Source organism: Aphelocoma coerulescens, chromosome 1 (assembly GCF_041296385.1).
Source record: "Aphelocoma coerulescens isolate FSJ_1873_10779 chromosome 1, UR_Acoe_1.0, whole genome shotgun sequence".
NCBI lineage: Eukaryota > Metazoa > Chordata > Aves > Passeriformes > Corvidae > Aphelocoma > Aphelocoma coerulescens.
The window spans coordinates 94,162,382-94,189,688 of NC_091013.1; the positions used below are offsets into that span (position 1 = coordinate 94,162,382).

General features: G+C 39.3%; 1 protein-coding gene across 1 annotated transcript in view; it reads left to right on the top strand.

Moving 5' to 3' along the window:
- Nucleotides 1-27,002, top strand: part of KPNA1 (karyopherin subunit alpha 1) — a 51,719-nt gene extending 24,717 nt beyond the window's left edge. The window contains exons 7-14 of the mRNA XM_069018952.1: nucleotides 3,719-3,807; nucleotides 5,090-5,189; nucleotides 5,754-5,917; nucleotides 7,070-7,148; nucleotides 9,345-9,470; nucleotides 22,032-22,159; nucleotides 22,889-23,067; nucleotides 23,992-27,002. Of these exons, the coding sequence (XP_068875053.1) occupies nucleotides 3,719-3,807; nucleotides 5,090-5,189; nucleotides 5,754-5,917; nucleotides 7,070-7,148; nucleotides 9,345-9,470; nucleotides 22,032-22,159; nucleotides 22,889-23,067; nucleotides 23,992-24,179 (1,053 nt within the window). The 3' untranslated portion in view covers nucleotides 24,180-27,002. The remainder of the gene's footprint in view (nucleotides 1-3,718; nucleotides 3,808-5,089; nucleotides 5,190-5,753; nucleotides 5,918-7,069; nucleotides 7,149-9,344; nucleotides 9,471-22,031; nucleotides 22,160-22,888; nucleotides 23,068-23,991) is intronic.
- Nucleotides 27,003-27,307: the final 305 nt, after the last annotated feature.

The window sequence follows — 27,307 nt, forward strand, 5'->3', positions numbered from 1 at the left end:
TCAGCAGTCCTATTAACAAACTCTTGGTAATCACAATCAGGACAAACAGTCAAGGTATGAGTTTGAGCTACTTTCTCTGTTTGGCAGGTGAGATGTGAGAAGAAGGACCACTCCAGCCACTGAAAGAAAGATGTTTTCTGTGGTAGGACAAAGTAGCAGTCATCTCTTAGGAATGTGTCCTTTTGGTATCCTTCCTTGTGTTCGCTTACCCAATCACACTTGTATGCAAGCTAATCTTTATCATCTTCATCCCAGCATTAGATCCTTTTCCCACATCAGCATCCAAATATTGAGAAAGTGTTGATTCTTCATAATATTTCTTCTCCACTGAGAGGCAAACTCTGCACACTGTTGGTGATTGGCTTAAGCACTTAGTTTAAATATCCAAAGAAATAATGGCTGAGAATCTTCAGAATCCAGGGGAAAGTGGAGAGTTGTCAAAAAGCACAGGGATTTTTCACAGAAGACACCATATGGTTCAACAGTGGTCTACAAGACTTGCACTTTACTTTTACTGACTACTGAAGTTGTCCAGCACTGCAGGAAAAAACATTGGAGGTCAGTGATGAGTAAAATAAACCAAAGATTTGCAACAAACCCTACTCCACTGTTAGCTATAAATGGAAATTTATACAAGTGTATAAAAATGGGTGCTGTCAATTAACAAGGCAACATTTGCACTTTCAGTTTGCACACAGCTTTCTCCCTAAGATGTGGGTTAAAAAGCCAGGCTACAAATCTTAAAATTGCTGTCATCTTTAAGTTGGGATTTAGATAGTGGAAAGTACTGAAATGGATTTTTTTTGGTCAAATATTTTTTTGATTTAATAAGCTCTGAAGTGTAATGAAATTAAATATCCTTTTACTTCTGCAACTGTCCAGGAAAGATGATGAAAACATTTGAACTCTGTAGAATGAAGCCAAAGCCATAATGTTGTGGCAAATATTTGCATCTTGAGGAGTGCTCAAAAGAAGAAATAAAAATCATTGAACATTATTCAGACAAACAAACTCTGAAGAAACTTGTCATTGTTCATGTATTGTCTATGAAAACCATGACAGAGCTTTGCATTTATGGCAGTGTCTGATGAGTTTAAATGAGCTTAACTTGCATTCCTTACTTATCTGAAGAGCTGAAGTAGTTCCCTAATGAAAGACATCTTCATTATTGAATGAAATGCATATTTTTCTAAAGATATTTCAATTTATTGGCATCTTGTGTTCTGTCAGTCATTAGCATTACAAGGATTTCTTGCAACATCTTCTCTTACCAGGTCCTGTGATACCAGACTACTCAGCCAGACTTTCCTTGCCATAAAAAAAATGAAGAGTGGGAAAGCAGTAGAGGTGCTATTTGACTTCTCTGGTCAGACTTTTTGATGTGAGATTTGCTGTTGCAAAACCAGTCAGTCATTCAGGGTCAGAATGGATTCTTGGATTAAGTGATTATCAGTCTTGTCAACCCTAAAAATAGATACTGTTATAATGGCAGAAACAAAGACCACAGACAAATGGAATAGGGCTTCCCTGTTTTTTACCTGTGTAAGGGTGTCTAGGCAAAGGGACTGTGTCTTCATACAAAATTACTCACATCTTCAGTGAAAGGGAATTATTATAAATTCTAACTTTTTCCCCTCACTAAATGTTTTCAGAAGATTCACAAGTTTATTTAGAACTGTCTGAAATCTTTGGTTCATTCCTCAGGCTTATTCTTGCTGTAGAAATTCAAACATTGGGGTGAGCAAGAGGTGTGGCTCCTTAAAGTTCTAACACGAGTGACATTTTGCAGGAGGTGGCACATGTTCTGTCTCTTAAGCTAAATTTTTCTGGTAGCTGTCTTCTGTGCCTTAAGTCCAAGAGGCTGCCAGACCCAAAGTTACGCTTCTTAGATAAACTGTTGTCACAACAGTTGTAAAAAGAGTAAGAATTAGAATGAAAAATAATGATGAAGATCAGTTTTGGGGGAACATTGCATAGTAATAATGGCTGTGCTGTTTCATAGCAAAGGTCAGTATAGTCTCGTGCCCTGCCTCTGACTGTGGCTGACAGCAGAAGCCTGGAAAACAGTAGAAAACAAAACAAACTAATCCTTCCCCAGAACAGTCGCCTACTCTCTTCACAACTTGCAGTTTAATGGCTCCAATCCTATGCTGTTGTCAATAGTACTGGTACAGAGGAGGACTCTCTTTATTTTGTATCTAGCAAGCTGACATGTGTTATCTACATTCTGTATATACTTCTGGTTTTAGCTGTATTAGTTCTGCAGGGTTTGCTAGTGAATTTGGGCCTCTAGAGTGGTTGAAGTCTGTTTTTCAAGTAGCATCTTTTTGCCACCGTTTAAAAACATGTTACAGGAGAAACCTAATGCAATAAATTAATTGACACCCTATTGAAAATGAATAAATATGTTTATTTCAGGTTATCCAAAAATTTCCTTTAGGTAAAAAATTTGGCAATTCTGTCCATTTTTTTAGAGGAGCAATTTATTTCAAATAGGTATAGGGAGAGGGGAAAACATGTTCATTTTGTGTGAGGAACTTGCTTTGTTCAATTGGAGAAATAGTTATGCACTCTAACACGTTCTACTGCAGCTATATACATAGCTTTCAATTGAAGAGAAATTTGGGGAGGACATTCAGCTGCTATCCATGACAAATAGGATTGCTTTTGTCCTCTGTATGCAGAATTGGAAGTATTTCCAGTGGTTGTGCAGATACCTGTATCTGTAAAGCCCAACGGCAAATAAACCAGCAGAATAAGCAGATACATGTATCTATTTGATATGACACTTAGTCTTCTGCTAATTTGAAATAAATAGCAAATGTGAACTTCATAAACTTCCTTGTGTGACAAAATATTGTAATTTGCAAGGAATTAGTAAAATTGTTTTTATACTTGACAAAGACTACTTGTAAATTTTTAAGTTACAGCTCTCATACTAGTGGACAGTGATATAAAAACCAGCACTTGGCCCAAATGTATAAATCAAAACGAATTAAATCTTCTATTCTCATCATATTACAGAAGATGGATTTCATGCTGCTTTAATTCTGGTATTTTTGATCTTCTCAAAATGAAGTGTTAGGGGTAGTACTGATGTCCAAACCCTTACATTTTGCCATGCACGTGACTTAATCAGCAACAGTGGTTCTGTCTCATATAGTTTTATTTTAAAGAGTGTATGTCAATGCCCATCTGAACTCTTCAATTCTGAATATTGGTTTATCTTGCACATAGATTCTCATTTTGATCTATGACTCTGTAAACAATGCATGCTTTTATGGCTTTGTAGTAAATACTAATATGGGCTGCTCCACACAAACATTTTTGGGTAGATACAGACTTGCTTGACCTGTGCTAAAAACATCTGGGATTAAATTAGCTGTGAACAAGGAGTGTAGAATTACAATGTTCATAAGCCTGAGGAGCTGAGCTCATCTCTTATATTGTGGACAGAGCCAAGGGTATGTCTGCCTGCACAGTCGTTGGAGACATACATGTTTGCTGTTATGGTGTTCTTCTTAGATCTCCATAAATATTCCTGAATCATATAGTGAGCTTGAGTGTATACATGTAATATGCAACCAGAATGCATTCCCCTTCTGTACATTGTCCAGGACCTAACAGTGAGAACAGATTATCTCCCAACTCTAATACATATGTTAAACTGGTGGAATTTTGAGAATAAAAGCAATTATTATTCTGTTTTTCATTACAGGCAGTATGGGCTCTTGGCAACATTGCTGGAGACAGCACTATGTGCAGAGACTATGTTTTGGACTGTAATATCTTGCCCCCTTTATTGCAGTAAGTATGTTTTAATGTGTTTTACCAGAATTTTGCTTGAGTGTCTGATAAGACTGAAATTTGGGTTTTGCCTTGAAGAATAATAATATTGGTTTTTTTTATTGTGGACTAATCAGAGTTTTTAATGGGGAGTCCTGAACTACTTTTGTAATGAAGCTAAAATGGAAACATGCTTTAGAAGCAGCTAAGCTAGAACTATTTTATTCTACAGTGTTGGTGAATGTCTGGGCTTATTTTAGAGTCAGAGAATAATTTAAGTTGAAAGGCACCTTTGGAGGTCATCTAGTAAAAGCCTTTCTTCATAGCAGGTGAGATCAGATTAGATTGCTCAACTACTTAACCAGTCAAATTTGGAACATCAAAAGTAGATTTCATAACTACCTGGTGTAACCTGTTGCAGTATTTGACCATGGCATAGTGAAACACAGTGTTCTGATACCTAATCAGAATTTTCTGTGTTTTACCTCGTGACAGTGCCTCTTGTCTTGTCACTGAGCACCTTTGAGAAGGATCTGGCTTCCTGTTTTCTGTATCCACCTGTTAAAGTGTTGTTGACAGAGGTTGTATCTCCTCTTGCACCATCTCCTTCTAAGGCTGAACAAATCCAGGTCACTGACATCCCACTGCGTGTCATTTCTCTAGCCTGCTAATTATCTTGATGGTCCTCTGCTTAAGAAGCGTGTTATTGCTGAAACAGTGACACCATCTTGTGTTGTCATGTCCAAATTACGATTACTCAGTCTGTGTTCTTTGCAGACTCTGCAGCAGGGAAATTCTCCAGTGCTGTCATAGACAGTGGTACAATGGGGGATGGCTATGAGAAAAAGAAACTGAATTGTTACACTTGTGGGAAAATTAGGTCTTTCCTTTCTGTGTTTTCCTAGGCCAAAGAAGGACTCATAGTCTGAGACGGTCATAAAAATGCAATTTAGCTAAGAGAGTACTCTCCAAAACTGCCTGCATGTCCTCCTCCTTAGAGTAATTTTGTCACAATTCCTGCACCTTTGGACTGTTAATCTGCCACGTCAGTATCTAAGCATTTAAGAGAAATTTAGTGTAATGTTTACTGTCCTTGTTGGGATACTAGATTCCTGTATCTAGCGTGTGTTAGTAGCCATCAAGAATGATTTTCCTCAGGTGTATTTTTATAGAAAAAAAATCTATTGTATTTTGCCCTGGTATATGTTAAAAAGCTTGTTTTAATGATCCATACAGTTGGTGGGGTTGCTTGGCTTTGATTTTTTAAAAGCAAGGGTTGGAATTTTTTGTTGGTTCGTTTTAGATTGCTTTCAAAACAGAATCGTCTCACTATGACCCGAAATGCTGTATGGGCTCTGTCCAACCTCTGCAGAGGGAAAAATCCACCTCCTGATTTTGCCAAGGTAAGAGATGCTTGAATGAAAATGTGTTGTGAAGTGGTGATAGCCAAATTATTAGGTTAAGGTGGTGAAACTTAAACTAAACGGAAGTAATGTTTCAGAGAAATTCTGAAATATTTGATGGACTTCTTACAGATGAAGTTTTTTGAAGTTTTTTGTTTAGTCCTTTGGGCAGACATTCACAACCACTGTTTTAACACAGCTGCCTTGTAACTTTTTGTTCCTGTTCGTGTACTGGAGACGACTGTCCCATAGCAGAACAAAACTCTGTATCTTGGCTGCTGTAGAGCAGCAGGTGGCACATCTGAGTGGACAAGTCTGAGTTTCACTGACAGGAGTCATTCTGTAGGGGCTGAAGAGTTGCTGTGGTACTTTTCTGCAGTAATGCTCCTCTGTGCTTGTATAGCTACAGCCCTGTGTAGAAGTGCTAGCTAGGTCTGAAATTTTCTGAGTATTGAATCTTAAGATTCCAGTGCCTAGTCCTATAATGGTATACAAAATTAGCTGACATAATAATAGATCTTCTGGCCCTTTTAATTATATGTATCTCCTCTTAATGTCTTACAGGTCTCACCTTGTCTTAGTGTACTTTCCTGGCTGCTCTTTGTCAATGATACAGATGTATTAGCTGATGCCTGCTGGGCTTTGTCTTATTTGTCTGATGGCCCCAATGATAAAATCCAGGCTGTGATTGATGCAGGAGTCTGCAGAAGACTTGTGGAACTGCTGATGTAAGAAATCTGTTGCAAGCAAGCATCACTCTTATCCTTGAAATCAAGATTATACCAATAAGGAATTTAATTATATATGGCTTGAAATGATGTAATTTCCAGAGAGCAAGATATGTTTTAATTTTACCCGTCTGTTCAGTGTTCTCTATTTGTCATGAGTAACAAAAGCAATGGAACATTTCTTGTACTAGTTTTGCTGTTTCTTAAGGGGTTTTTTCCTGCACCTAAGAGCTACATTTTTGTAAAATCCATAGTATACATTGGAATTTTCCTTGTGTCATTGAAGTCCATATTCTAGTTACCTAACAAGGAAATTACCTAAGGATATCAAAGATAAAAATGTAAGAAATAGTTCAATTTACTAGAATTGACAGTACCAGGGACTTGAAATATAAGTAATTTCCTCAACCCTTGCTGTAGAAGAGTATATGCACACTTTGGTCAGTAAAGTGTAGCTGTGAGAGTTGGGGTCGCTGAGACTGGCCTTGTTCAGAGCCATGGCTTCAGATCCAAGGTCAGGACATGGACCATTCAATGGCCTAAGAGCAAGGAATAATGGTTTTCAGTGATGTAAATAAAAAGACTGTTAAGGTTTCTAACATTAGAGCACATGTGATGCTGGATTAATTAATAGAACATACTGCCTCTAAGTAGCTTTTTGTAAAGAAGTGTTTTCATTTGAGAAACAAGTTCCTTACTTCACCTTTCCTATTCCAGTCCTGATTTAACAATGATGCTGGAGGGATGCATATGATGACAGAAGATGATCAAACAGCTCTATGGGTTAAACAGACAACTTCTACCCCTGTTCTTCTGTCTCATTCTTGGCCCAAATTTGTGTGTGCTACATTAAGTGTATTTTATTATTAAAGCTAATTACTTTTTCCTCCCAAGGATGCTTGGAAGTACTCTGAAGTACTTTTATCCTTTTAATATTTTATTTTTATGTTGCTGAATGACATCTAAAGGTCTAAATATTTAGAAACCCTAGAAAGGCTTACCATTAGTTGAAAATCAGTGTTTATTTAGATAGTGAAAGTCAGATTTATCAGGGAAGTTTTCCCCTGGCTGATAGATGGTCCTTCCTTGAGAATGTGAAGATGGAGATGCTTTGGGAAGGTTAATACTTGTATTTTTCTTTGTCAATTTTAGGCACAATGACTACAAAGTCGTATCTCCTGCCTTACGAGCTGTGGGGAACATCGTTACAGGAGATGATATCCAGACCCAGGTATGGACTACCTTTCTCTTGTGTTGTATCACAGTTCATCTTTCTGTTAATTGTGGTAACCTGTTCACAAGCACCTCCTCTTGTTCCTTTTGAAGTTTGAAAGTGAAGGTTAATGATACTAATTACTTCAAAATGTGGTGGTTTTCAGTTTTCCTGTTCAGTCCTGAACTGGTGATGATTCTTAGGTAGCTGTGTCTAGGACTTTTGGGCAGCTGTGCAATACCCCTCAAGTTGGTTTATTTAAAGCAAATCTGTCTCTTAGGCTGAAATTATGCTGAGATGCACCCTGGTAGCGCTATCCAAGGCCTGTCACATTCAGTGCTATTGCCAATCTGTGGTGAATATATCATATCTATGATGAAAATTTATCGTATTTATGAGGAAGAACAAGTGTCTGGTCAGATTTTGGATGGTATGTAGCTGTGTCTGAGGATTTGTTTGGAGAGGCATCAGTAGGAGGCAGTGACTCCCACCACTGTATGAGATTTAAATTGGAAGGCAGGAAATGTGTTTCTTCAGAGACACTAGGTTGTCACTGGGATGCTTCTGTAGTTCTGTGACTCTGAGACCAGAATTAAAGATGAGTTACCAGCACCAGGGCACTGTTTCAATATCTTATTGCTAGGAGGAAGATAACATGATTTTTTGATTGTTACAATGTATTTTGTGTAGCTGAATTGCAGAGTCATTGTTCTATTTTTTTTTTCAGTGGCATTTGTTTCACAGATCAGTCATAAAGAATGATTGAGGTGTGATTTCATAATTTTGTTAAAGATAAAACCACAAGGATCACTAATTCACCTGCAATGCAGGTTATTAAATACTGCATAAACCTTAGATTTTAATTAAAAATTAGTTTAAACGTTTTTGTTGTACATGATTTTTTCAGAGGAGCCTATCATGAGCTTTCCTAAAATTCTAGAGAACTGTGTAAGTAGGATAGTTTGATAGTCCTGCCTGCAGATTGTGCTGTATTCTAAGTGTTACAGGATGAATATAAAAATCAGTAGTCAGAAGGAAGAGGCCAGCTTTGAGAGCTGATCCATTTCTGAATATGAATGCAACATACAAGACAGTTCTTCAAGAACTTCTCTGTAAAACCTTGGGGCACAAACTTGCTTTTACTTTTTGTCTCATTTTCAGGTATTAACAATTGCGAGTGCTTGGAGATGGCCAAAGCCATCGATAGTATGCATGAAGAAAAAAAACCAACTTCTCCCAGCAGACACCTGATAAAATCCTGAACCATAATCTTTTCTTTTTTAATCCTAGTAGGGAGTACAAAGATTTTAAGAATATGGAGCTGGGGGGATACAAGCAAGGGAATTAAGTCCTCAGATTCCGTGATCAGAAGTTATGACCATGATTCAGCTTGACTGGAGTATTTCTCATAAAATTCTGTACCATACTATTCTTTCTAAGGTGTCTGCTTTTGCCACACAAGGCAAAACTAATGTGCTTCTTGGTATACTCTCCCAATTTTTGGCTTAATTGTTAGAAGTTGGAATTGAATTAAAAGAAAAAAGTCGTCACTAATTTTTCATTTTTTGAATCTTGTTAGGCCCTTTTAGGTGGTCAAGAAGTCCTTCACTATCACACATGACATAATCAAGTGTGCTGTCTTGCAACATCTAAGTTCTGGGGCATTTTCTGTTGTACTTTGGTCATTTAGGAGATGGAAATTTTGCCGCACTTTTTCTGCACTGTAAAATTGCAGGGTTTTTACAATTTTTGTAATTTTTTAAATAAGAATTGTCCATTCATAATGTCACTGGATACAGCACTGGTCACAGTATGCACCACAGTGCCAGCAGATGGGGAAAACAGAAGTAGTTGGAGCTTACAAGTGTACAAAAATACAGGAAAATACCATCATCTTATTTTTGTTTGGTCATAATGTGCTTAGTATCTTCTTGTTTTCAGGTCACACTGAAATCATTATGAAGGTGTGGTCTCTTACCTGAATGACTTGGTAGTTTTGCTCTTTAGCTTTCCTGCAGACATTTATTTCTTGGTTCTTGCAGGTATTTTTGTTTTGTGTGTATTTAGTGTTTTTTAAAAAAAAAAACCTCTGGGAGCATCTAATGGGGGTATGATTTTTAGATTTTCAAGACACTGTACTCCTTGTTCCTGTGATTCTTTATCCTAAAGTTCTTCTAAGGTGTGTTTTGTTTTGTTTTTTTCTGTTGTACTCAGGTAATTCTGAATTGTTCAGCCCTGCAGAGCTTACTGCACTTGCTAAGCAGCCCAAAAGAATCTATCAAAAAGGAAGCATGCTGGACAATATCTAATATAACAGCTGGAAACAAAGCCCAGATCCAGGTAACCTTTTCAGCTATGATCAGCAATCTTTTTCTTTCAGACTAGAAGGAACACAGGTGTTTTTTTTGTGTATAAAATGCATATTTGTGTGTATGCACTCTCACAGATATATAATTACATACAAGAAATACATTATTGTGTATAATTAGAATAGTTCAATGTCCCAGTCATCTCCAAATTAAAATAATTTCATTTTCTAGTCATCTGCACATTATAAGGGGGAAGACTGTCATGGTAGAAGATGACAAAATGTGGCTAAGCTCAAGAAAATTTTGTCTTAAATTTGCTTTGTGCTTTTGACAATAACTAAAATACAGAAATTCTCAAGTATGAAAAGAATACTTACAAACTTTGAGAATCAAATAACTTCACATATTTCTTGGTTTCACCATCAGATACAGACACCTATATTTGAAAGTACTTTTTTTCTGTTTCTATTTTCTTAAAATTCCTTGTATCATTTCCATAAATGGGCCTTATAATGCCCCATCCTAGGCATGTGTGCTTAGCCAAGTCTGTATCTGCTGTTCATTAAACTGAACAATAATGGAGGCTATCTAACATGTTGCCCTGGGATTCTGATTACAATAAATGTTGTAATCCCTTCATATTAAGTGGTAGCACACAGAAGCAAATGAGTCCCACTCCCTTGTATCAATCATTATAATTAGGCTCCAAAAGATCAAATCATTGTTCTGAGTCTGGACTGAGTGTCAGCTGTTAGGAAGAATTCCCAGGACTTGTCTCCAGGTAGTATAAATGAGAGATGAAACATCTTTTCCCCACAGAAAAGTCTTTGGCTAGATAAAGAAGAAACACCTCAATAGATTTAGTTTTCTCTGAATATGGAGTTCTGTTTAAGAACAGCTGTACTAGGGAATTTTTTGCTTGTCTTTCAGGGATGTGGTTTGACTTGCTGGGATGTCAGGTGTCCCCCAAAGCTGCTCTGTCACTCATCTTCTCAACTGGGCAGGGGAAAGAAAATACAAGGGAAATTTCATGAGTTGTGGTTAATGACAGGGAGAGATCACTCACTGGTTACTGTCACAGACAAAACCAGACTCAACTTGAGAAATAAATAGTATTACCAATCAAAATCAGAGCAGGATAATGATAAGTAAAAGTAATCTTAAAAGCACCTTTTCCCCGCCCCTCCCTCCTTTCTGGACTTAACTTTATCCCTGATTCTCTTCCTCCTCCCCTTGGTTGTGCAGAATACAGTCAGTTCATCACAGGTTGTTTCTGCTGCTGCTTCCCCCTTAGGGGAGGGAAGTCCTTCACCTGCTCCAGCATGGAGTCCCGCACATGAGAGACAGTTCTCCAGGAACTTCTCCAACATGAGTCCTTCCCACGGGCTGCATTTCTTCATGAGCTGCATGGGGTGCAGTCTTCAGGAACAGTCTGTTCCAGCATGGGTCCCCTCTGGGGTCACCAGTCTCACTAGCAAAACTGGTGCAGTGTGGGCTCCTCTCTCCACAGGGCCACAAGTCCTACCAGGACTCTGGTCCATTGTGGGCTTCCCATGGGGTCACAGACTCCATCAGATATCCACCTGCTCTGGGGTCCTCTGTGGGCTGCAAGTGGATCTCTGCTCCCCCATGGACCTCCATGGGCTGCAGCAGGGGCATCCTGCCTCACCATGGTCTGCCTCACGGGGCTGCAGGGGAATCTCAGCTCTGGTGGCTGGAGCACCTCCTGCCTTTCCTTCTGCACTGACCTTGGTGTCTGCAGGGCTGGTTCTCTCACATATTCTCACTCCTCTCTTCTCTGGCTGCAGTTACTTTTACCCAATAATTTTGTCCCCTTCTTAAATAAGTTATCACAGAGCTGCTATCACTGTCTCTGATGGGCTCAGCCTTGGCCAGTTGCAGGTCCATCTTGGAGCCAGCTGGCATTGGCTCTGTCAGACATGGGGGAAACTTCTGGCAGCTTCTCACAGAAGCCAGTCCTGTAGCTCCCCCCACTGCTGCCAAAACCTTGCCATGCAAACCCAATACAAAGAACATTGCCTCATTCCTTCTCTTTTGCAGAAGTGTTGGGAAAAGAGATTGCAGTGAATCATAGAATCATGAAGGCTTGGTTTGGAAGGGACCTTATAGATCATCTCGTTCCAGCCCCCCTGCCATGGGCAGGGATGCCGTTCACTAGATCGGGTTGCCCGTGGCCCCATTGAACCTGGCCCTGAAACGAGGCTTGATCTGGTAAATGCAAGTGTTTCCATCAAGGCAGTCAAATAACAGTCTTATGTATATCAAATTTAGTTCTGAGGTTACATTTTTCAATTCTTTTTTCCCTCACTGGATACAGAAAGTATTTTCAGAGATTGCAGAGGATGCATGAAAGTCTGGCTGGAGACATTTATTCTTTGAGGAATGGCAATAAATGTCAGAAATATTAGCCTCTCGAAATACTTGTCTTACTCATTAGTAACCTGGAAGAAACAGTGTTTACCCAGAAAGTGAACCAAGCCTCTTAATATATTGGCAGAGTAGCTGAAGCATACTTGTTGCCTCTGTTTTTTTTGGAAGGCAGCCTGATTGCTGCTCTTATAATGGTGACTCTGGATTAGTCATTCTATATGATCAGAATTAGCATGAAGTGGTTAACCCTCTCCACCTATGGGGTGGAATTACTTCTCTTTTTGCAGAAAACTTGCACAAGATTTTGAAAAGGCTGCATATTTTTCCTGAGGAATAAGTGTATTGTACCCTTTGCAGGTGACACTTGGAATCTTTAGGGTTTACATTCTTCCTTAAAAAGAACATTCAGCTGCTGAAGGAGCAGCATAAAGCCTTAATACCTTCAATGAGGGCTTCATCTCAGAAAGCATAGGGAATAAAGTTAATACTTTTGTGAAAGATATTTCAGTCTTTGCTAAGCTACCTGAAATTCCTGAAAATGAGAGCAAATGCTCATCTAACATTCAGAGATCCTTATGTTAGAAAATGAGTAGGCAAAGCCCAAAAACTTATGAAGGTGGAAAGCCCTGTAGGTCCTTCTTGTTTGATGTAAAGATGTGACTTAAGGTGGAAGTGGGACTGTGAGGAAAGGAACCCCCTACAGTGGTGTTTGCTCTGGCTTAGTCAGGATTTTGTATTTACCACTGGAGGTCATGTTTTTTGTCAGATACGGAGAACGATATGGTTACTCACTCTAACCTTGGTAGAGCTCCAAGAATTTTGATTCTGCTTTTATTGTGGTTTGTGTGTTAATCCATGGATTAGCTGAATTTCTAATGAAAAGTGCTGTGTAAAATCAGCAGCTGTACCACTGGTTTTTTCCCCACATCAGCAATTGTAATTGCTGTGCAAGTAGCAGTGCAGAGTAGGTAGTTACTGCTGCTTGTACCAAGGTAAAAATGTTTTTGCCTTTGTGTTTCTTGCAGTAGAGAGTCTTTTGGCTCTTTATCCTTTCAACTACCACCTTTGAAACCCAGTATTTGCTCTCTAGAAGGGCATTTCTGCTTTTTCTGGAAAGTCTAAGAGTATTTTCTGAGGAACAGTCCAGCCAAATACATTGTCTTAAGTTTGTGGTTTTTCTCAAGTCTGTTGGAGGGTTGCTTCAGGATGTGTAATTGTATGGAGATGTTCCAAATGTAAGAAGAGCTTTAGAAAGCCAGATATCTATACAAGTCATTCAGTAAAGATGTATCAGAAGTGACAATGGAAAGTAGTTTGTTGTTAGAACATTTTTTCAAAACTTTGGCGCTCTATTTTCATATTCTTGATCTACTTAAGATACAGTTATGAAGAGTCATAGAGGTAACTTGAATTCTAGTGCACCAGAAACTATTGCAGTAGTGTATTCACTTCTGTAACTTCTTCATAAGTATTCACTGTACCACACTGTCATGTTTTCAAATGAAATGTCCTTGTTTGCACAGTACTCTGACACCTGGTATCCATTACTCAGGCGTAAGTGAGGCTTTAGCTGGAGAGTCTTAACTGTATCCCTGGTAATCCTTGGTCTTCTAAACTGTTACCACATCTTTATTTGAAAAGGAGTAAGGATAAAATTATCTCCTTTTTTAAAACAGAATTTGCCTAATCTACCTGAACAAAATTGTTAGTCTATGCATGTGTGTGTTTAGCAATTTTTAAATGTTTTGGGATGTTCTATCACGGGTCAGCTGCTGTGCTATTGAGAACAGATTAGAATTGCATGGTGACTTGAAAAGGTGAGGTCAGAAGGTAGGGAGAGGGAAATTAATGCTATGAGCCATTAGTATTGCATCTTCATTTCTAGCAGTGGCTCTTTACAAGTACATAAAAAGCTCTTAAACTATGCATAGAAAAATACTTGTGATTATGTGGATAGAAGCTCTCTTTCTCAGGAGTCTTGTATCAAGAAGAAAACAGTGTGAAACAAATCACCAGAATACATGTGGATTTAAAAGAGTCCAGCTTAAAAGCAGCTGCCTTAGGATATGTCACAGACAAGGTTGGAAGTGTGTTGGTGCGTTATGCAAGTCCAGGGAAAAAGAATGTAAGAAGCATCTTCTCAAAAGTGAAAGCTGTATTTCATTTAAGAGTCCCTCGGGCCCCATTCAGAATAATTGATCTGCCTTCAAACTCCAAGCCACACACAGGCTTTGTAGTGAAACCCTGACTGCCCTAAGTGCATACCCCATTTAATCTATACTGACAGTTACAAAAATTAAATTAAAAAACAGTATATCTGACTGTGAGCAGAATATAGCTATCCTGGTAATGACGACATACTGCAAATCGTGTCCGTCATCAGGCCTTGATTTTTGGAACTGCAGAAGATGGCCCATTAGAGGAAAGTTGTGAAGTAAAGCACAGTGGAGAATGCTTACAACATGCTTGATTGGAGAGCTCAAAGCCAGTGTTTCTTGGAAGTAAAATTGGCAATTGCAGGTGTGATTGCAGTGATTACCTTTTGTTGAAACTCAATCACAGATGTGTAACAAGTTCCAGAAAGACCCTTGATTCTTTAGTTTCTAGTCTCAACTTAGAGAATGTTGAGTGAGATACAAGGTGTGATGAAATCTCCTTTCAGCTCCAGAGCTGATAAGTCTGCATTTCTCAGAAAATGCCTTTGAGGTATTACTTCAGACAACTTCTATTTAATGGCAAAATCATTGTAAACATTTGAGCTGAAAAGCACTTGAAAAAAGAATTTCTGAAGTTGAGAAATGCTGTTTGATAAAATGTTTCTTGAAGGTGGTCATAAGCTAAAATGGAGAATAAAAGTGTAGTCTGTTTTTAATAGCAGTGATGATAAAGGACAATTCCCATCTGGATGAATACTTGATTTAACTAAGTTCATGGGTGAACCTATTTCATCTGTGAGTTGAGGATTTTTTTTTTGTCTTTACATTATTTCATGTTGTGATGAATTAAAACATTACTTCTTGAGAACTGGTCTTCCTTACAGAAGGAATTCCAAGAGACTAGATGCAGCTCTAAATTAAATTATTTATTTTCCTTTCCTCCCAGTCCCTCTAAATTGCTAAGGAGCTGCTACTAGAGGTCATAAACTGGAGCAGGTCTCTTCCCTTATCTGTGATATTTACCAGATTTTGAACATGCACAGTCTTTAGCTAGAAATCAAACAAGAATGATTTCAGCACATGATAATTTTTTTCACATCTGCCTGGCATAGTAACCCACATTTATGTGAGTTACCAGCTGATTTAACTAGTGGATTGTTGCTCCAGAACAGTTGGGATGTTGAAATACTATGGAAACTTTGAGTAGTGCTCAAGCCATAATCTAGCAGTCACTTCTGCACACCAAGGAGACATTAAAATATTTTGGTGGATCTGACAGGTATTTTACCTAACCAATATTAACAGACAGAACTATATTTAGTGTTGTTTAAGATTGCATTGGGTTACACTCCCTCCATCCACCCACCATAAAGTATAGAAATATAAAGTCAGAGGGAAGGACTTCTATATCCATCTCCATACTGCCTATGATGCTGTTTGGTAGCACACTCCAAAGGCTTTCACTGCCATTTCTAAAAGATAAGGCAGCAGCCTATCACTGTTAGATTTACACTCCAACACAATCAAGTAAACTCCTTCTAGTGTTAAGGCAGTGTAAATTAACATGCATGAAATGTGTGAAAGTGCGTGCTGGACTTTCTTTGGTGGCTCTTACTAAAGCACAGGAGGTTTGGGTTTATTTCCCCACCAAAGGTGGAAGTGAAAGCCTTTCAGAGTGTGTTATCAACAGTGCCTAGGCAACAGAAAAATGTGGTGGAATACAGCAGTCTTTCCCCTCTTTATTTCTGTGCTTTCAAGGTTTGGGGTGGATGTGTATATCCTGATGCAGTCGTGATTGTCACTAAGTATAGTTTTTGTTTGTTAATTTCCTAGTTTGTATACAGCTTTGCTGTACTTCAGTGGATAGCTTCCCCAGTCAGGGAGAAGGGGAACTACATCTTCCTGGGAGTCAGAAGGAGAACTGCACAACTGAAGCTTAATCCTGACTGTCGACCCTTCTGAAGGGTATGAAAGGCTATGACATACCTCAGAAAATGTTCTGTGTGTCTTAACTTCGCAACCCGTTGAAAAGCTATGAAGGGCAGTACATCAGACACAATCTTCCATGTCTGACAGTGAAGACATCATAGGAGTTCTCTGCTCTTGACAGGTTAAGAAACTTATCACTTCTTTTCTAACATACCTTGAATTTTCACAAGAACATCGGAAATCTGAGTATGGCTAGGCATGGTAGCAATGAGATCTGTGCCCTATTTTTCCTCCTCTAGGGTTTCTTAACCTTGCAGAAGGGTGACATGGGCAAATGTAGCAAATCATGTATTACCTGTCAGTTTTAAAAACTCTGGAATGAAATGCATTTTTACAACATGTGGTAAAGTTACAAGCTCAGAGTTGTCAGAGGCTCTTCTCCAAAAGGACTACTCCAAAAGTAGTGCTAGGGACATGGAAAAGGTATGACATGGTTCACACAGAGCTGGGGTTTACACAGGCATCAAGTTACCTTAAATATGAAGTGTGTTTAGTTTATGTCATAGTTTGCATAAGTAGTCTAAGAATCTTAACATGCTCTTTGTGGTAGTAGAACTTTAAAAAGTATATCCAGTAGGAGCAAAATACGGCATTGCTGACAAAGTCATGTTAGTTTGCAGACTAGTGGAAGTCAAAGATCAATCTCTTTCAGGTTTAACTTTGTGTTTAAGTACAAAATCTGTTTTCAGGCTTCTACATACCTTATACCACATTAAGGGCAGCAGAGCTAGAACATCTTTAATTCCTTTATTCTGGCTGAAAACCACAGCAGTCAGTGGTGTGTTACTGCCTTTGGGAGGTTGGTTGGTCTGTTTGGTTTGGTTTTTTCTTTCTTTATTTTGGTTTTTTTACGACTGACTGACCCTAAAAGCAGGAGAGAGCTCAACAAGGTGCTGGTCATTATACTGCAGGTTCTTCCTGACAGCAATAACAACTTTGTGTAAACTGGCTAGAAGTTTGCTTTATAGGCAGTTTGGAGTATATAGGCTTAGGTGTCTGTGTCAACAACATAAAGGTTCACTAGAACTGAGATCTGAAGTGCTTCCTCTCCAGCTCTAGGAAGGCAGAGGTTTTTTGTACTCATGCCATAGTGTGAAGTAGTTTTAGCTTACAAATATTTGCTATGTTATTTATAAAGGAGTGTAAATTGAATAAATAAACAAGGTAACTGGAAAATAAGTCACTGAGAAGCCTCTATGAACTAAAATTTCCAGCCAGGAGGGGGGATCATACAGTAGGGCTGTATTTGCAGCTGCCAGTGATATGGTGACTGTAATTTTGATTTGTTAAAGGTAATGAGAGAGCTTGCAGGAGCAGGGAAACAGTCACAGTCTAAGACTTGTTTGCTTTCACATTTATGTGATGAATTATATGTAGACATGTGATGCCAGTACGTGCACACTAAATGTGTGTGTGTGTGTTTGCATATCACAAGTGATTTAGGTGTGGGAGCCCAAAGGGGGACAAGCAAATTCTCACATGGTATTGACCAACTCAAAATACAAATTTAATATACTATGACTGAAGACCTCCCTAACAGCAGCTACAACATATTTAGATTAAACATCCATGCAGGTGTAATGGTACTTCAAAAGTTCAATTTTTAATCTAGCTTCACTGTTTAAAAATCAAATACTGTGTAGAAGCTTGGTTAAAATAAGACAGGTAGAATGTTTCCAAGAGACAGGCAGCCCTCTTGGAGGACTACACCACAGGGATACCAACTATTAAAAATATCGCCCCCAAACCAAAAAAACATACACATCCCAAACCAAACATAGAAAAGTTGACACTTTAGAAGTGAGGGCCGGATTTGCTAAGTACTGAGCATTACAAATTAAATCTGAAAGTCCATATTTCAATAAAAATTCAATTTCAGTTAAAATTCAGTTTTGGTTTTCCGAAAGACTTGTGGTTACAACTCAAGAGAGGGTTCAGTTCCAGCAAATACCAATGGATGCAGCTGGGCAAAAGCTTCAGTGTTAGTTTAATGTATTGAAGGATGGGCTTTGGATTATCTATTGTGCAAAAAAGAGATTTCTAATGTATTTTGTAGATAGCACCTCAGTGCCTAGTAGTAGCAGCCTAAAACATTTTTATTTCCTTCACATTTTTCAAGTTCTTGTTGAACTGAAATCCCTTAGCTGTTTCTTTTGTTTGAAAGCTATGCTTATCTTGAGTATTTTCTATGCACTACAGTACTTTGGTCTTCAACACACTTCCATGTCAGGCACATGCAGAATAGGAATGCTAAAAAAGTAAAGTAATTTGAATTAAGCCAATCTAAATCCTTGTAAGTTTTAAGTTGCCTCATCCTGCCACAGCTCTTTAAGGTTTTGTTCTGCCTGAGGCTTGCTTTTCTTCAAGGAAAAAAAAAACCAACAAAATCCAATTGTCTTCTAGCATTTACTGTTTTATCACTTAAAAGAAGTTTAACTGAAAGGGAAACATGACCTGTTTCCACAGTAACAGTTGTTCCCACATAAAATATCATAGAAATAGGAATCCTTAGGCATTCTAGTGTGCTTTCAAGGGTAACTGCTGTGGGCAGGCTGCAAGTCATAGGGTATAAATAATAGATGCTGCTAAGAACTTACTCTGTATTGGTACTTTATTGTTTCCACCCTTGCTGAGCTTAACTAGACTTTTGAAATCTAGTGAAGATATTAAGGTGAAAGCAGACCATTTTCTGACCTAGTTAATGTATTTTTTTTCCTTAAAGGTAAGCTCTGAGAGTTTCAGCTGTCGAGAGTGCTAGTGGAAAAGCTTGGCTCTATTACAGACAGTTGAGAACCTTTAACTAATACTTGTGCTAGGGCGAGGTGGCAACACTTGTGTGGCCTCTCAAGCAGTAGGAAACACAAAAATATACTGACTGGTAATCTCTCTTGAGTCAGTCTCCTCCAGAGGAGTGCCTTACAAGAGGCTGTGATTCATTGTGGTGCTTTAACCTGTTCTGCTTGGGTAAAGATAGTCAACTTCATTGTGGAGCAGAAACTAAGCAAGGTCCCCATAGCCTTTTATACAATAGAAACAAGTAAGAGTACTCACCCAAGAAATGTGAGATCAGTTCTTTCTAAGAAGGTTCAAATACATATTTCTCTGCTTTTAAGAGTAATTTTACCCATTGAACCGAGCACTGAAGCAGAGTTCAAAATTGATTGAGCCAGAAGAAAAAAAAGTAATTATCTTTTGTGTTCCCCCCACTTAATTGCCATCTTGTTGCTAGTTCCCTTTATTGTGGAATTTGCTTACTATTTTACAAGTTGAAACATTTTAAGGTAACATTTGTTTTTGGCAGTTAGAAGACTCAAGTGTTAGTTACTGCCTGTCAGGTAAGGTATACTGATTTAGTTCCATGCTATCATGTAACATACTCTGATTTTAGTACTTATTTTAGAAGTTGGTTTTAAGAAGACATTTTCTAAGGAAATAAATCTCCTGTAGAAGGATTTTTTGGGGAGAGGATTTAAGAAGTGATAACGAGATTTTTTTGACTTGTTCTTTGCCAGAATCGTAAAATCCTAATGCCCTCAAATATCCCTATCCTAGATCCATATCAAGATCTTTCAGTAAGCAGTGCTTGATATCCTGTAACACACTGTTCTGGTGAGGGTTTCTGCCTCAGCAACACCCTTGTGTAGAATTCTCTGGACTCACATAAAGCAAAGTGTAGACTGACAAGTCCCCTTTCTCCTCTCCATCTGATGAGGACTGGTCTCATGAGAAAACACTCATGCTCTCACTCTCTAGATGCACAGTCACAGATGTCTCAAGTACCAGTGTGGGCTCTGCTCAGCTGCTGTCCATGGCTGGATCAGGAGCTCTCTTAACTCCCTGTGCTGGGGTTCTACTCACTGCCTGCTTCAGCTTGATTCTTACTGGCAAACAAACAGATGCACACGTTTGTCTTTGGTATCTCCACACTTACAGACCCGTTGAATATCAGCACAAACCCTCTGTCCACACCTGGATCCCGGGCCTCCCACTTGCTGCTCAGTCAGTTTGCCAGCAAACTAAGTACACTGTGATCTTCCACACCCACTGCCGCTTTTGGGGATAACACAAATTCCCCCACCACACATAGGTGGTGCCCAGGCATATGGGTCCTGTGACCTGGAGTCCCATTGCAGCTGAGGTGCTGGGATCTTCACTTAATTTCGCTCCAGTCCCTCTACTGGCTGGCATCCAGGTACATGGGCCCTGTAGGCTGTGATCCTGCCCCAGTGGCTGATGCTGGGACCCTCACCTGGTCCAGTTGCAGGGGCCCTTTCGTCCAAGGCCTGACAGCAGCTGCTGGCCCCAAATTCACATTTTATGGGACCTGATTCCATGGCCCTTCCAGCTACTGATGCTGAGACATCTACCCACCCACTCTAGCTGCTGGCCCTACAGGCACAAGAGGTTCTCCTGAGGTCTGGTCCAGTTCCTGGCCCAAAGTGAGTTGTGCTGGGTTGCTAGCATGTAATCCTTAGAGTGCTCTGGTGGGATAGAGAGAGTGGTTACACGGTAAAATAGTTAAGGTAAGATTTGTTACTAAGTTTCACACAGTTGTACTTGTCCCTGTCATCAGTTACGAAGTCCAGGCTGGCTCTCTTGCCTGTAGTTTCCTAATGATCTATTAATTAGTGACTGGAACATATTCTTTGTGATTGTTTCTCTTATCCCTTGTCTATCAGGTTTGTGTTACTGTGTGTTTTATTTATTATTTTCCTGTTATTTGTATCTGCCTTTGAGCTGGAAAGGTCCTTGGTCTGTTAACCTTAATGAAACAGATGCTCTTGTGTTCCACATACCCTTACAGTTGATAATTTTACAAATCAATTGGCATTTTTTTGTAGTAAAATATGTCAGGGGGTAAAATGCATCTCTTTTCAAGATACTTTCTTTTATCTTTTTAGGGTTCTTTTTTTTAATATCTGGCTCCTGTTTATTACCTATCACGTTCAGCAGTCATGTTCAAAACTTTCAGTGAAGGATACTTTTTCAAATATTCTTGGCAATGTACAAATGTGATACAACCTGGTATGATGGAAGTAACAGTTTTCCTTGAGGACCCCAGATTGCTGTATTAGAAGTGTGGATTCTTTGGCATAGGAGACAGTGTTCATGGGCCTGTTGATACAACTGATCGGCTGTATGGATTTACAAAGCAGAGGCAGTGTGGATGCCCAGACAAACAGGAAGGATAAAAAAAATATCAAACAATTGGTTTTTTTTACTGGGTTAGCCATTCACATTGTGAATTGACTGTAGCTTTTTGCTGTATGTAATCTGTTTTCTTCTACAGAGCTCTGTGAAAAGAATCTTTTTGGCTTTCTTCAAATTTTCCTTCATTAGTTCTGAGATGATTTATACTTGTAAAGCGGTAGATTAAAAAAGTAATCCTGAGATCTTGCTTGTTTGAGTGATCCTTATCAAAGTGTTTCAAATCCTTGTCATAGGTGTGTAACAAAACTGGTTTAGTTTTTATCTTATTGCAAAAGGCCATTTTCAGAAGGAGTTACTAGAAACTTAGAGTTGCTGCCTAAATGCTCATTTGACTTCTATCACTTTGTTGAGCTAAGCAGTGAACCCACAGCCAAACCATCAGTGCTTTGTCTTTTCACTAGGTGGCTGCTTGTTTGGAGCATTCTTACACGAACAACTTTGCTCCGTTGTCTCTCCCAGTGGAAATGTATTATAGCACACAGGCCTGTGAGGTTTAGGGGATCTTAATGACTTAATGGTTTACTGACTTCATAGCTGAGTGGCTTACTACCTGATAAAATAAGGGAAGTATTGCATTCTTTTGCTGTCAGGGTATGATTAAGTAACTCATTAGATATGGCAGTCACTTCAGTCTGAATGTGTTTTGAATTCATTTAGGACAAGCATAGACTACAGGAATAACTAAGGTTTTGAAAGTAAAGCTGCAAACTGATTTATCAGTTTTGACATTTGATAAAGTGACATTTCATTGTTTAATATGTTGTGCTGGGCATGGACATTAACTCAGGACAAAGCAGTTATTTCTAATTTTTATAATGACCCTGCTATGTCATTTATTTTTGCAGACAGTCATAGACGCCCATATCTTCCCAGCTCTCATAAACATTTTGCAAACGGCTGAGTTTCGGACAAGGAAGGAAGCTGCTTGGGCAATCACAAATGCGACATCGGGAGGCTCTGCCGAACAGATCAAGTATGAAATAGTTTAAATCTTTCAATGCAATTGACTGAGTTAGTGTTTGTGCAAGAAAACAAACTGTCAGCCTAGAAACTGCAAAACCTTTCAGTATGCTTTCAGTGTTGTATCCAGAGAGACCATGTCCTTGTTATGAATGAGCCTTTCATCCCTTCAGGGAGAAGTCACAAAAGTATTCAGCTGTAATACTTATTTAAATAATTGAACCATTTGTCTTACATGAAAAAACTAAATGCAACTTTTAAATTAACTTCTGAGTGGTGTAGAGTGTAACAGTGCAGTAACAGTCTGGAGAGGAAGCCCCTTGGACAATGGCATCACATGCATTGTTCCTCCTGTTTAGCTTATACCAGTACATTATGCTTCTATGCAGTTTTGTATAAAGCAAATTTATTTTGTAAGCATGTTAAATTAATATAATTGCTCTTTATAGAAAATATGTATAAGTTACCATTATAGAAATATAAATGATGGTACAAAAAATAAATTAGTATTTCATAGCTATATAGAGAGAGTGAGACAGAGAAAGGCTTTTAAAGTTATTGTCATTGTTTCAGCAGAATTGACTAGATAGAAATAGATGTGTGTAATTTCTCTAGTTTTGCCAGTCAAATTGATATTTTATCTGATTGTTTCAATTCTTAGACCTTCATACTAAGTACTTAAATGGCTACACCAATTATAATTTTGCAGACAATTTACTGGGTTCCATGTGATGTTTTTCAGGTATTTAGTAGAACTGGGGTGCATCAAACCACTCTGCGACCTCCTTACAGTAATGGACTCAAAGATTGTGCAAGTAGCACTGAATGGGCTGGAGAACATCCTGAGGCTTGGAGAGCAGGAATCCAAACGCAGTGGCACTGGCATTAATCCTTACTGCGCTCTTATTGAAGAAGCGTATGGTAGGAGCAAAACACTGGGGGAACTCAAGGGATACAGCAATGGTCACAGACCCACTGCAGTCTCAGTAGGCCCAATTATCACTGTGACTGAAAATAACCTGTTCTTTGATAAGTCTCCAGTGTAATCCATCTTCTCCATTATCTTTGTTTGTGTATAGATTGGAGACAGAATGTGCAGATCTTCTTTTCTTGATTGATACAGAGTAAAAGGTGTTAAAAAGAAAACCATTACAATTCCCAATAGTAGAGATTTACTGGAATGGCTAACACTTGGATTATAGCATCATTCCTTGCTGTATTATTTTTCTTTGTATCTGACTACAAGGCTTGAGTTTGCCCATTTGCTTAATGCCTGCCCAAAAACTGAGTTTAACTGAGTTTAACTGCATTGTATACATATATGCTATACAGGTTAGGAAATGGAGTCTCCATCCTTGGCAGTTTGGAATACTTGTTCAGACACATCAGATCTAATCTGGTGTTGGTTAGTACTGCTGGGCTGGGCTGCAGGTTGGACTAGATGATTATCAGAAGTCTATTTCAGCTTACACTTAGGTGATTCTGTAGTCACAGTCTTCATAAAGAAAGCACTGTGAACACACTTTTAGGAAACACAGTCCTAAAAGTCTCCTCAGAAAAAGTCTTGGAGTTTGAGGCCTTGTTCTTTACCCATTCAAGCTTGCTGATTTAATTTTTGAGTGAAAGGGTAGAGGCAGACAAAGTACGAAGGACATAACACAGTTACAGAGACCTCTGTAGTTCAAACTGGCTTTGCTTGGTTCTGGAGGGTACAAGTTGGATACAGGTCTCCATAGAGGGCCCTGCTCTTTCTGAAGGTGGGGAGAATCATGGAACAGACTGAAAATTACTGTGGTCATATCCTTTTGCTGAGCTGTAACTTCTATGTACTACTTTTCCCTGCAGGCCTAGACAAGATCGAATTCCTGCAGAGCCATGAGAATCAAGAGATTTATCAGAAGGCCTTTGATCTGATTGAGCACTACTTTGGAACAGAGGATGAAGACAGCAGCATTGCCCCACAAGTGGATATCAACCAGCAACAGTACATCTTCCAGCAGTGTGAGGCTCCCATGGAAGGCTTCCAGCTTTGAGGTGCCCCTGTGCTGTGTGCTCCTCTACCTAGCCAATCCTGTTGTCGAGCCACAAGCCACCCGTGGAGTGATTCTCTCAATGTTTTCCATAACCCTGTTTGCGCTCATTCGCTTGCCTTGTGCACATGCTCTTACATACGTCTGGAAAACTTTTGGCTCTCCGTGGCAGGATGTCCCCTCCTTGGCAAGGGGTCACCAGAATCACCCTTCTCCTCTAGATTCTGAATCTCTCCACTATCATCTTCGTGGAGTTGAGGCACCTTTCTATACTTTGAGAAATTCCCTGTTCCTATTACAGGAAAGTAATCCCTCCTCCACTTGGCCCCTCACTCCTGGCATCCAAGAGAAGGCTGCCTTTCTCTTGTATTTGCTGCAGAGTGTGCCTGCAGTCCAGGGAGACATTCAGCCTTTGTGAGAACGTAGCTGAATCCATCCCCCGTGGTTGCCTCTTTGGATGGCTGCGAGAGATGCGTTAAACCTTCACACGCGATGTATCTACCTTGCTGTATGTGCCAGCTGGGGTTATTGGCATGAGGAACACGTTACAAACAATGGAGTAAGTTCTCTATCCCCTGCAACAACAGGCTGCAACGGACATGTTTTGTGGTTCTTAGGAATACTGAACACATCTGGCCCCATCCCGTCTCAACACTGAGCTCCCAAGTTGGATTGCAGACCACTGTGGAGATTTGTATACCTTCCTAGTTTTTTCTCTCCATCCACAAAAAAAAGAACCTGTGAGTAGGTCACTCTTAACACCTCCCCAGAAATGACTTTCCAGAACAGCTTCTAGAACGGAGAAACTGCCCCCACTTCTGCTTGCCAGCACAGTATGATCCAGCTGGACCTTCCTTAAAAATCAAGCCCTTTCTGGCTCCATGCTCCAGAATCTGGTTCCTGGTATTCTAGTTATGGCTGAAAAGTTCCTGTCTGCCTCTTTACATTTTTACACAGCTTGACTTGAACAGATTTGTCTTCTGAAAAGTTAACTTCTGAATACAGAAATCTTAATTTGTAAAACTTAGCACAAGGAGCGTTAGGTCTCCTTTTCATTTTCACGAGACAAGAGCTTCCTCTCCAGCTCACCTGATGGAATATAGTCCTCCTGGTCAAAGCCCTTATTTAACAACTCTAAGTTACACTACATTCACAGGATAGTACTATTACATCTGGATCCACCTGGCCCTCTCATTTCACTTTTCCCTTCTGCTGTTTATGAGACTTCAGGTGAATTAGCATGGAACGCATGGTTCCTCCAGGTGACATCTGTAAGGCATCGCTGACTGCATGGCAGCTGCTGCGCGCAGCTGGAGACTGCCCTTCTGCTAGCAGCATGTTCTTGGCTCCGCAACCTGCTTGGATCACAGACTTCTGATGCAAAGGCCAGCCACTCCTCACTGAGTTCAGCTGACATTGACACCAAACTCTTCACACAACTGGGGAGATGCCACGTGATTGAAAGTGGTAGTTCCATTTCAGAGAATGCAATGGATTCCCTAGGCCGTCCACTCCCCCCTGCATCGGGCTATGTTCTTTCAAGCCATTTTGGATGCTTGGAACACACATTTGTCCAGTGTAAACATTTCAAAATTGCCACTGGCAACTGCAGCGTCATGTACCTGTGGTAAATGTTTGTGGCAGAACTGTTGTCAAGATCCTCATGACTCCTCTCAGTGATAAGCCACTGCAAAAGCAAAACCAGCCCATTGGATACAGAGTTATAAAAACACATAAGTCACTTGTCATACTGCTGAAAGAAGCTAGGTAAAGGCCTGAACATCAGTCCTGTAAGACCATTATTTAAATAAAGTCTTCTATTCTGTCTCTGCTTCGGGATGGAGACACTGACCTGTGTGGCCACTGCAGAAGCCACCTGCTGCCTCCCTAGCTAAGCCAGTTGGCCTCCACTTTCCCTCTCCCAGTTATTTTCTCTAGTGCTGCTTTGTGCTGAAGGAACATTTAGTTTACTGCACTTGATCTGTAAATGGACTTCAATTCTTTGTAATTTTAGGGGTTAAATTTGGTGGTTAATTTAAAAAAGCAAAAAAACCCCTCAGTGTTGCCTTTACATCACATATAAATAACTGTGTTTCTCTTTTCTTGAAGGGTGATAGAAGCACTGATGAGTAGCAAAATCTTGTTTTAGCTTTTGGATTTTTTTGTGCTGGATTTTTTTACGTGTAAATTTCCAATAACATGTCATTTCTATAAGATTTGTTTAAAACCATGTACCTCTTATTGGATGGTATAAAAATGCTACATATTTTGTAAACAAATCTGAGCAAAGTGTGTGTGCATATATTCTGTATATTCATATATGTATATTCTGTGTATATATACACTAGTGTGTATATATACATATATTCACACACACACATATATATACACACATGCATAAAGTGTGTGTATATATATACATACCTATATATCTATATATATAAGTGTTTTCTCTTCCAGGCTAGTGAAAACAATGTGGTGCATTGGCGTTTCCCTCCCCTGCCCCCCAAGAAAGTAATGACAATTGCCTCTAAATGAGTGAATTAAAAAAGAGTCCATTTAAGCTGACTGGTGTGCCTTCCTGTGTAAGGAGCCTGGCCAGTATATGTTACTTTTGCCGTGGATATGTGAATTCAGAGCAGATAAGTATAAATCTTTAAACTTGGTATGTTTGTTTGAAGTGACAGGCCTGGTTGACGCAGGTAATATTGTTGTCATAAGTACTTAGACTGTGTAAGGCATTTGACTGGTACTGCATAATATTTTGAGTGAAAACCACACCAATACAAGAATCAACATGGCACACATTAAACGGATTAAAATGTGGCTAACTCATAGGTCTCAATGTAATTTTAAATGGTGCTTAACTGAGTGTATTTCCATCAGGATCTTCCAGCAACCAGTTCTTGGTGTTGCTTTACTTAGCTTTATTAATAGGTTGAAAAGAAACAAAATCTCTTTCTAACAAAGGCTGCAAATTAAATGGGTACAGAAGGGAGATTAGACTTGTGATTTATGAAAGGAAAAACTCACTTATACAGACTGATCAGAATTACTTGGTAAGCCAAGGGCAAGTAAACTACCTGGATTTTAACAGAGCCAAACATGTAGTGTAACATTACCCATCTAAT